This window comes from Agelaius phoeniceus, chromosome 10 (assembly GCF_051311805.1).
Source record: "Agelaius phoeniceus isolate bAgePho1 chromosome 10, bAgePho1.hap1, whole genome shotgun sequence".
In the NCBI taxonomy this organism is placed as follows: Eukaryota; Metazoa; Chordata; class Aves; order Passeriformes; family Icteridae; genus Agelaius; species Agelaius phoeniceus.
The window spans coordinates 12,474,386-12,485,501 of record NC_135274.1 but is presented as its reverse complement, the minus strand read 5'-3'; the positions used below and the strand labels follow the sequence as shown (position 1 = coordinate 12,485,501).

The 11,116-nt window shown below is 38.6% G+C and overlaps 2 protein-coding genes across 7 annotated transcripts in view; both read right to left on the bottom strand.

Moving 5' to 3' along the window:
* Nucleotides 1-313: 313 nt before the first annotated feature.
* RNF7 (ring finger protein 7) lies at nucleotides 314-6,881 on the bottom strand. 2 transcript variants are annotated; one of them, XM_054639093.2, is made up of 3 exons: nucleotides 6,660-6,881; nucleotides 3,519-3,566; nucleotides 314-2,065 (listed from the first exon to the last, which is right to left on the bottom strand). In XM_054639093.2, exons 1-3 carry the CDS (start codon nucleotides 6,828-6,830, stop codon nucleotides 2,009-2,011), a joined length of 276 nt encoding a protein of 91 aa, XP_054495068.1. In that variant the 5' UTR covers nucleotides 6,831-6,881; the 3' UTR covers nucleotides 314-2,008. The 2 variants fall into 2 exon arrangements, with proteins under 2 accessions (XP_054495068.1, XP_054495066.1); XM_054639091.2 differs by having other exon boundaries at nucleotides 6,653-6,876.
* A 1,667-nt stretch (nucleotides 6,882-8,548) lies between these two features.
* RASA2 (RAS p21 protein activator 2) overlaps nucleotides 8,549-11,116 on the bottom strand; it is a 45,290-nt gene continuing 42,722 nt past the window's right edge. For all 5 annotated transcript variants that reach the window (XM_054639563.2, XM_077183914.1, XM_077183913.1 and 2 more), the window contains one exon: nucleotides 8,549-10,931. In XM_054639563.2, coding sequence (XP_054495538.1) covers nucleotides 10,901-10,931 — 31 coding nt within the window. In that variant the 3' untranslated portion in view covers nucleotides 8,549-10,900. The remainder of the gene's footprint in view (nucleotides 10,932-11,116) is intronic.

Here is an 11,116-nt window from a genome sequence, read left to right as displayed (position 1 = left end):
TGTTCTGGATGAACCTCAATTACTGGTCAACAAGATACTTATAATATGCAAATAGATACACAAAAATATCAGTTGCTTTGATTTCAACATTAACTTTCCTACTACCTCATTTGTGTCAACAGCCCTTTGAGCTGACACTTAGAAAAACTCTTCCACAACTGTAATTCGCAGCTACTCTTGCCATGCACGTGACATCAGCTAAAAGCAGGGTTTGGTACTTTCCACATTCACCTATAAAGCAAAGAAAAATGAATCAAGTCCTCTGATGGGACTAGATGGCATTACCAGAGGTCAGGTGGTAGGTAAGATACAGTTTCACTGTGACAGCTAAAATTTATTTTTATGTCCACTCTGATTTCTTTTTTCAGCAAGAATTTTGGGAATACTTTTACACAAACAGAAATACTCCACAACAATGTAAATGCTAGAGGCACTTCATTACTACTGTTAATATATTTGACATTTGTTTTGAGTTTTAAGACAGACATCATCTGGCATAGTAACAACTGATGTGATACAGTGTAACAGTGACTCAGGATTTTTTTATCTCAGTGTGTAATTAAACAAAAGCTACATTTAAAAAAATCACAACATCTTAAAAACCAAGATTACAATATTAAACAAAACCACAGTAAACTCTGCAATATGCTTGATAACACAGATATTGGAACTAGTTTATATAGTGAAGATAAACCTCTTTAAATGTACTTAGAATTAGATAGAAACACATCTACTGAGAAACATATTAAACATTAAAGATGATAATTTTGAAGTAAACAATGCATAATATATTGCTTCAATTTCACCCATATTGATTGACCATTTTATTAAGCCTGAATTTGTTACAGATTGAAAGCAATAATTCTACCTCTGAGACATATATTTTAAAAATCCCACAGCATATATTCAGATTCATAATAATTTGGGTATTTAGGGAAAAGACAAAGTTAGAGGCAAGCACTTTAACAGCTGAAAGAAAAAATTCAAAGATGATGATATATTCAGGATTTCCGCAAAAATGAAAAACGCTTCCAAAACACTATGACCAATAAAAAGATAATAAAGAAATTTCTATTAACCAAATTCTCATGAAATCACAATTTACCATTTTTCCCTAGATTTAATTAATGCCTCTTTTTCCTGGGTTATTTAAATTATCACTTTTGTTTGTTTCCTGTATTAATCAGCTAACCAGCATGATTGTCTACACCTCTAGTTAACTGATATCAAATACATGGCTTTGTACAAAAAATCTTTGGATTGAAAATACATGTCTCCATGATCACTAACAGAAATACAAAAAAAAAAATTAATTAACATGTTTAAATTTTAATGTTATGGTTGTAGAAATCATGTATAGAATATAACAGAGCAACACATGTAGAGATACAAGAAAACGAAAGTCATAAAGAAACTCTAAATTAGAAATGTTTAATAGAGTGTCATGGAAAAAGCACATAGCAAATGTTTTACACACTGTCAATTTTAGATTAAAACTCAGAATAGTTTCTTAAAAAACACACTGACTGTGTTTTTGCATACAATAGTATTTAGGAAACATTTGCTTTATCCTGGCAGTAAACTATGCAGTGTATCAGACCAGGTAAGGTGACCCTTTCAATTTAATTAATTTATCAATGGAAAAAGATTAAATGTTTAGGGTATAATCTGCACCACTAAGTTTCTATGCTCTGATCTGAGAGAACACTCTAACCATAGCAGATACATTTGTTGAAGTAGCATCTCCTGTTTGAATTGTGAACCCCTGCAGTGAGCCTGCCCATGGACTGCACCTTGAGCAGCCAGAGGCCTGCACCAAACCCACCCTGCTCTTGGAGCAAGCAAACCCAGTCATGTCCTGATGGACACCTTCTGTTCTGCATCAGCATAGGGCATAACACACACACCATTCCAATAAGTGCAACAGAAAGAAATCCTTCCAGATTTTATTTGCCTATTCTCTGGACTACCCAGTCCTGCTGGCAGAGGGGACAGCGATTATTCTGTTTCACCCACAAGGACATGCAGCAATTGTGGAAGGAATGATTGCACTCTCCCCAAACCACTGAAAGAGAAGAAAGAACATATTCCAGTCACACTCAGCTGTTCAAGCAACTCCTACAGCAAGATTCAAACCACCACTCTCAAATTTATAACCACTGGAAGCTTCAGACAAAACAGGTCATCACTGATTTATCCACTGAGATTGGATTATTATGATCATTCTGATGATAGTGAGTTCCACCATTAAGCCTTTTACTTCCTTTCAAATATTAAAAAAAGAAATGCATATATTCTCACCTTCTTGTATAAAGTGACCAGGTTTTGTGCTGTTTAAGCACATTTAGGGATGTGTTCTGCCCAGGAAATAAGTGCAACTATTCAAGTTTTTCCCTTTATCTTCCCCAGTATCAACATAAAGGCCAATGCACCACTGACTCACTATCACACAAGAGCATATCACCAGATTCTCATATGAAAGGCACTGTTTGAACTGAAATTTATGATAGCAGGGAGGCACGTGTCACACAGTATATAGTCTGAAAATGGGACTTTACAACATGAGTTATTCGCAGGCTACAGTTGTTCCAACACTACAAAAATTGGTTTTTGTTATCCATTTACTCCTGAATAATGTTTTAGAACTTTGCTTTTTTTCCTTATTAGCTCACGTTTTCCTCACAAGAGCACAAGGGTACCAATCAAAGGAGTGCTGTAAATTATACTTTTTCCTGTCTATCTTAAATACTTAGCAAGCCAATTAAGATATCTTGAACAGGAATACCCTATTCACATTAAAACAATCATCAAAAAACCCCAGTGGTTCTTTTTAAGAGAATACACTTCAAAATACAAAGCTCAACAGCATGGAAAGGTTTACCACTGCTTTAAAAGTTGTCTTAAAGGTTTAAAGCAAATTCTTTGAGATAATTTTCACTATTTCCAATTTAAACACTCAGAATTAAGACCTTCTTTTGCATACATTGGCACTGAAAGTATGATTATGCTTAAACTGAAGTGATTCCACTTTTGAAAATGAAAAGTGAACGACCAAGTCATTGCCTCCATTATCTCTGAATTATGAGTGGGAAAAATACCACTTTCTATCTCAGACACACATTTATTTCAGAACAGAGGATTTTTATTTGTACTACCATTGTGCTTTCTGGCATGCACCTCTGAAGAAAAAGGCAGCTTTTTCCTACCCACTTCAAAAATGTACATTATGATCTCAAATATGCTCACAATGAAAGAAACCTAAACCTCTTAGTTGTGTATGTGTTGACAGGAAATTGGAAGCTGTTTTGTTTTACAGCACAGCTGATATGAAAACTGATTTTTTGTAATGCTCAAAAATAAGCATAAAGTATTACTAATGTAGAAAGATGATACAATGTAGAACAAAACACCAGTTTACTTTTGAGCATTAATAAAATCAGTATTCCCTTCAAACCTTAAAATGCACCATACTGAGAGAAGCTTCAATTGAAAAACAAGCGAATGAAGTCACTACATACCAACACAATCTTCTTGTTTGTTTTCAGCTTGACATCTAAGACAGGCATCTAAAAGTAAACAAGAACAAACTCAATTTGATTCTCAGGATTCCATCTTAAGAATAGGTTTGTCAGAGGAAAATATAAACTCTAATACAAATTTACAGAAGTAAAAATCTCAAGTTTTGATGTCTAGTTCAGCTCTTTAACATTAAATAGCCCCCTTCAATTCTAAAACTGTGCAAATGACAATGAAATATATATCTGAAAGAGATCAGAAGGACTCTGAACTCTCCAGCATGTTTTGTTTATTTTCCATTGCTTTGGTATTTTCATAACTTTTGCTGAAAAAAAGCCTTCTCCATTTTGTAGATATAAAAGCCCGCAGATTTGTGCCAAGGCACTCAGGCATATTAAGACCAGAGCAAGCACAAAGCCAAACCCTAATTACAGGACTTTGTTTTTCAGATGTCAGCATTTCCTTTTAAGGAAGTCATTCACAATTTTGATTTTTTAGGCTGTGCATCTCTCATCACACCTCCCACCACCTACTACTTTTTATAGTAGCTTCCCTTAACAAGTACCTGCATCTAATTTTCACAGGAGTCACAAACACACGAATATAGTAGTACATTTGATAATATATGTTAATAAATACAGAACGATATCTCTTTAAAAATATTTATCATCTTTATGCATTCCAGTCTGTGGCTTTAGGATTGGATGGCAGCTCCAGGACTTAGTAAGACACAAGAGTGACAACTTCCAGGCTTCCCACTGTGCCACACAATACAGTGGAAAAACACCTTTGCTTCTCCTTTGCCCCAACATGGGCTGCCACAGACACAAGTGCACGAATCCCCACAACAGAAAGTGTTCAACTGTTATGTGAGCAAACACATCTTCATCTCCTCCAAAGAAAAGGAACTAGTTTAAATAAGAGTCCTGCAGGTTGGATCTGACTTACATGTCACTGTTTGGACCATATTCTCCCAGAAGACAAAACTATAATATACTACAGAAATTAAGAATTGAGTATTTTTGTAGTCTCTGACAGATAGGGCCAGTATTTCTATTTTAGATTGATCTGCCCAGACATCACTCCTTTTCTCAGGTAACAGAGAACAAAGAGGACAGAACTCTAAAACAGCTGCCCTTTCTTCACTGAGATAAAAGCAAAACTTTCCTGTTGTCTGTCCCTATAATTTATATTTCAACAGCAGTTAAGGGCCAAGGTGCTGGGAAGATTCAGCTGAAGTGCTTCAGCTTGTACCATGCTGTGTGGGAGCCCAGTGATCTGGGGTCACAGCAGAAAGTCACAATAAATCAGCTGCCCTATGGAGTCCTAGAGCTGCAGTTTTCAGCACAGAGAGCCAAGGCCAGAAATCACTGCCACCACACCAAAGTAACCTGTCCCCACTCCTACATCATAACCCCACGGGGGTCAGACTGAAATAAGGACAGCAAGGCCAGTCCAGCTGCAATCCTGCGCTTCCCAGCTAACACCTGCATTTTTCTCTCTTTCCCTTGTGCATCTAAAGCCACATTGGTTCAAGGAGTTAAAGCAGAAATGGAGCCAGCTAAACACCTCCCTCCCTGCAAAAGTCAAACCAACCTTCAACAAGTGCCAGTCTCAGCCTGGCACTGCCTCCCACCTGAGGTTACTGCAGACGCAGTGGCTCTACAGGAGCCAGACCCGCTCTGGCAGGGTCAGTGCGAAATTGCTAAACTGAAGTCAGAAATGATCAAGTTTCACATTCTAACAATGTGGTTTGTTCCCAAAAAACGGTTACTAGATTTTTTCAGGTTTTTTTTCTAGTTTCAGATTAAAAGTACTCCCTTGGTCTAGCTATGAAAAAATACGACTTTTTTTTTTCTTTAACTTTTATAATAGCTCTGGGTAAGATTTTGTTAATTTACGATTTTTTTTTTAATAGTGTCCTGTAACAGCCTAGCTTACAATGGGGATAAATACGTTTTTTTAAATTATGGTTTACACGGAAAATGAAGCCAATTTCATATTTCCAGAGTGGTCTCTGTTTACCATAAAAAAGCAAAAAATCTTCAAAACACGCTTATGTAAAAGATCAATTTCCTACCACTTCAGCCTGCGCTTCCCCTTTTTTCCTCTTGTACACCCTTTTGCCTCCTCTGTTCCACAGAAGCTTCCCAGCAAAAACATTTATGAGAAGTGACAGAATTGCTTATTTTGCCTCATTTCTGTCAAATCAAATGCTGACTTCATTTCAGTATCATGGTTCCTGGCCCTACAAAAGCAAGGTGCTCTGGAGGGGATCTTGGGTCCTTTTTGGTGCCGAAGCGTTGCATACCCAGGTGAGAGGACACTTACACTGAGGATGACTCAGCCCAAGAGTAAAAATGGGATATGTACACACAGGAAAGGAAGAATTTAAACAGTTTTTGAAGAACCAAGATAAATACCATACTTAACAAAGATGTCAGAAAACAGTAATATGAGTCAACAATGAAGGTGCTTTCGATCAGTCTCTGGATTTCAAAACCAAGTAAATTAACCCCTTACTCAAAAGATTTTTCAGTACATTTTATTAAACTGCACCAGTTATCACGCTTGTAAAGACTGTGTAAAACACCTGGTTTAACATATTTGAAAAATGAATTTATATGTACATCCTTAACTGGTTCGTAAAAAAAACCTTAATAAAAACCCCTTAACAAAACCCATCCCATGAACAGCAGCCCCACGCATGCAGCAGCACTGGGTTCAGCCCGGCTGTGAATAGGCGCTTGCGGGATTTGCCCTCAGACGAGCACCAGCCCTCACGACGAGGGCGGCCCTGCACTGACGGGCCCGTCACGGAGCAGCCCAGCGGGGCCCAGGCCCAGCGTGAGGCGCGCAGGGAGCGCGGCCCGGCCGGCCAAGGGGGCACTCGCCGTCCGACGGGGCCGCGTGTGGCCCCTGGAGCGCGGCGGCCCGGCCCCCGCGGGGCCCTCCTCCTTCTCCTCCTCCTCCGGGAAGGCGCGGAGGAGGAAGCGGAGGCGGGAGGGATCAGCCCCCCCGTCTGCCGGAAACCGCGTCTCTGCCCTGCGCCCGCCGTGCCCGGGCCGGCGGGCACGGCCCCAGGCCCGGCCCAGGCCCCCCGCCCCGCGGCCATGGCGGCCCGGCCGGCGCTTACCCATGACCTGCACCCTGCAAATGGCGCAGGTGTCGCACTCCACGTCCCAGCTCCACATGGCCACCGCGTTCCACTTCTTCAGCGAGAACATCTTGTCGGGGGCGCCCGCCTTGGAGCCCGCGGAGCCCGAGAGCGAGTGGGGGGCGCCGGGCTCGTCCCCGTCCTCCACATCGGCCATGGCGGAGGGGCGGGGACCCGGCGGCCGCGCGGGCGGCAGCGCCACCCTCCGGCGGCAGCGGCAGCAGCGCAGCCCCGCCCGCGGCGCGGGCAGCGGCACCGGCCCGGAGGCGGCGCGGGAAGGGCCCGCGGGGCGAGGAGCCCCTGCCAGGACCCCGAACGCCTTCACAGAGCCTTCAAACACTTCTTATGTTTCAGCAGCACACCTGGGAGGTGCTAAGCTGGCGTTGCTCATGAAGGATGTTCTCGTATGCAGCGTGCACGTGAACCAATCGCAACTTCACCAATGGCCTGGGCTGCCTCGAGAATGGGGAGACACCCCAATCCTCCAAATCAACACATTTCCTAAGCAAAACAGTTCAGCAGTGGCGTGCTGTTTGGCCACCTTGGTAATAAAGTAAAAAATAAAATTTTATTAACGATTCTATGTACATTCCTCAACTATCAATTCAGAAGCACCTTGAACACTATTAAACAGCATGTGAATAAGATCTTTTTAGCTTGGCTGATTCACATTTCTCTCAATCCACACTCTTCAATTCCCTTTGCCAGCTCCACTTCTTTAACTTATCATTCTTTTCCGTCCATTTAAAAAATCATCATGGCACTTCCAAATTACTGGGGCTAGATGTAACCTAGAAAGTTAAAATATTTTCTAAAAAAATTAGGTACATTTATTTTCTGCTACGTAAAATGTCTACTATCTCTAAATAAAGATTAAAAAAATTAAAAAAGAAAAAGAAAATTCTGTTGAAATTTTGGGGTTCTTAGATTTATACAATTTGTCTTGTATCCCTGACACAATTCTTCTTCAGTTCTAAGAGCAAACGATGACAGAGATTATAATTGTGTTTGAGTGCTGTCAAACCATCACATGTGCTGTACATGATGCAAAGTCAAATATAAACCACACTTACATTAGCAGTGAAAGTGGAGCAAATATGACACAGGCACCTTTGACTCTGTCCATACTGCCTTACAGAAATAAAGTGATAGCTTCCCACCTAAAAATTATTTTCTTGCCATTTTATCAGCTAAAGAGCTGTGTAAGAAAAATTCCAAGCCATTTTTGAGAAGTAGTTCTGGCAGTCTGTAATTCATCTGTCCTCTGCAGCCACACATGACATTAAGGAGGTGACACATGGGAGAGTGGCACAAACCCACGACAGCTCTTGCAGAGGGTTTCCCTATGTACCTTGTTACTGGTTTTAATTGTAAATAAAAACCACATTTTTCAGACTGGGTGTTTGCTCATCTCATTCACTGAAAACATTCCAAATTGAATATCTAAAAATGAGAACTCAAACCAAGTTCCTTTTGGCCCATCAAGGGACTGTTCAGCTAGAATGAAAGCCAATTGTGTGCTGCAGAATGGGGAAAAAAGAACACAAGCCCTGTGAGGAACCACTGAGGGAGCTGGGGGTGCTCAGCCTGGAGAAAAGGAGAGGCAGGGGTCTCCTTATCACTCTCTACACCTTCCTGAAAGGTGGCTGTAGGAGGTGGGGGTTGGTTAGGGCATGGGTTGGACTCTATGATCTTGAAGGAATCTTCCAACCCAGTGATTCTGAGATTCTTTGAAATCTGGGGTCAATTCTGGTGGCTTCTGCCCCCACCATCAATTAGGTTTCTCTCTTTATACCCAAGTCCTGTATGTAACCCCCATTCATTCAGTTAAATGCTACCATTTTAAACAGCCAGGCCTCACAGGAAAAACACAGCTTATCTCAGGTTTGTTGTCATTTATTTCTGAGTTATTCTCAAGCAATGTTACAAAACATTTTAATGTCTTGATAAGAAAATAAAATTTAAATAAAAATACATTCAACAATACATCATCATAATAACATTAAAACTTTTACAATCCTAACAGAACTAATTACTGAATAACATCACTTTTCTAGACTAATCAAAATGAATGCAACTTTTATTATTAATCATTCTACTTGTACCTAATTAAATTCTAGAACATCTACTGTACTTTAAAACATTATAAAATGAGAAATCAAATCTTAATGGTCACAAATATTCAATGGCCTTCTGGGTTTTTTTTTCTCAATATTCCAGTACCAAAGCAAAAAAAAAAAAAGTGCATATTATAAAACCCCAACATTGCAAGAGTATACTACTCAACTTTTCATAAATTTTAATTTGAAAACAAGAGAAAATGGCTCCAAGGAAGAGGGTTTGCCACAGGGTTAATTCATATACAACAAACCCTAATTCTGACCCTCAACCACATTCAACTTTGTTTAATGGCAGTTTTTGATCAATGGCAATTTATCTTTACCTTGGCAAAACACATGTATTTGCATTGCTGTATTCTCCCTCACTTTTAACTGTTGGCAAATAAAAGTCCCGTTGACCACATCAATGTGTGAAAAAAGGAAAACACAAAACCAGCTGAGGAGATGAAATGATTGTGATGTTGCTGGTCCTAGTACTGAATCCCAGATATTCTAAAATATCTTGGTATTAAAATGAAGTCATTTTAACAAGTTACATTCATTCCAAAGAAATTTCAATCCTGTCTTGCCACCTTGCTTCCATTACAGAAAGCTTTCTTACAACAGTATAATAAATGTGTGGTAATTCCAACACCTTACTGTTTCAAGCATTGTGGATTTCTAGTCTAAGTTACATTCCTAATTAATTTGGCCAAATCGTGACTGGAAAAACAAACAAAACCAAAACTAAAAAATACCCCACAAAACAACAAAAGACCCCACAGAAAATGCTTTAAAAATAAAAGTACCACATACAACTTTTATTAAAAATAATATTCCAAGGAGTACCATTGTATTTAATACTGATGAAGCAAAGTTGCCACCTAATACCTTTGCTTCTTCCTGGTTATATACATGTACTTTTTCTCAGCAGAAAACTAACTTCTCAGACAAAGTGAGCAAAAATTAATCTTACTGAAGTCAGGAATGCCAGTTTAAAATTGTGTTAAGTGGCAAATACGAATCTATGTAACTAAAGATACAAAAATATTCACTGAAGCATTGTTTAAAGACAAAAAAATGTTGATCATTCAACTGATCATAACAAGCAGATACTACAAAGTATCTAAAAATAATCTGGGATAGTCCAGATATCTAAAGTGCTTTGAGTGATTATAATAGAGATTATTTATTAGATTTGTAGTCAAAAGTTGAGCTGGATGTAGTTATTACTTTTTATAAAAAGAAGAAGTTAAATCATACATGGGATGATGTTAATTGATCAGTACTTAACCACAATCTGTTCACACTTAAATTCTTCTATCTGAAGGCAAACGTATTTAACAAGAATGTTACTACCCTGCATTTCTTTTCAGATTAAGTAAAAATATGTACCTTAAAAAATGCTAAAGAAAATAGATAGTGGTCTAATGTCACTCCATATATTACTCACTCCAAATGTAAACAAGAGGTACAACGTAAGTTCCCTGATTTCTTCTTTAGTACTTAATAACTCGACTAACACTGGTATTTGCTGTCCAGATTATTTGCAGCATACTGCATGGTTCTGTAGAACTTCAACTGGAGATAAATCAAGTCCTGATAACACCTAATACAAGGAAAAAAAAAGTCAAATGCATTGAGTGTGAAGCTTCAGATCTTTTCCACATCATAAGATCTTGGGATTTCTATTTCGAGATCCGTATCAGCAGGGCAGGCACTCATGGTAAACTCATGCAAGTTTGCAGTGTATGTACTGAGATGCAATCCAACCAACAAATGCAGTGTGGATTTTCTTCCATGAAAAAGCTTATTTGTTTAGAAAGTTCTTTCCAATAAGAAAACAATGGCAAAACAACCTTCAGATTTATTCACATCTGTTATTTCAAGAACCTGGAACTTCAAGTTCTTCAGCAAAATGAGAATAAACCTTAAAAACTGGATTTCCAAGAAGGTATTTTTCTTTTAAATATTAAATAGATTGTCAACACAACTAGTATTTATGTTCATTCTTAAATATTTTGCAAAAATGCATATAATGAATTTAAAAAAAGAAAACAAACAAAAAACCAAAACACTACAACATTTCCAGTTTCTTTTTTCATCCAAGTGGGCCAGTTTGTTTTGATTAGGAAACTTTTCCAACAATTGGATTTTCTCTGCAAAAAACCAAAATATTATATGTAAATACTTTTAAGATTAACATTTGCTTTCTAGTTCTCATCATGCAATTTTAATTTATCAAGCAGTAACATCCCAATTTCTACCATTAATTGCAAAATTTAGTGATTTGCAAAAACCTCATTTACTTTCACATGGGACTTCTAAATCACAGTCAATTTTT

Bases quoted from the DNA above. Each gene is read 5' to 3' on its own strand.
- RNF7 (XM_054639091.2), bottom strand. From the start codon at position 6,830: ATGGCCGATGTGGAGGACGGGGACGAGCCCGGCGCCCCCCACTCGCTC. The intron at 3,567-6,652 runs GTAAGCGCCGGC...GTTTACTTTTAG, and splicing joins TTGCAGGGTGCAGGTCATGG to ATGCCTGTCTTAGATGTCAA. The intron at 2,066-3,518 runs GTATGTAGTGAC...CTTCTCTTTCAG, and splicing joins CAAACAAGAAGATTGTGTTG to TGGTTTGGGGAGAGTGCAAT.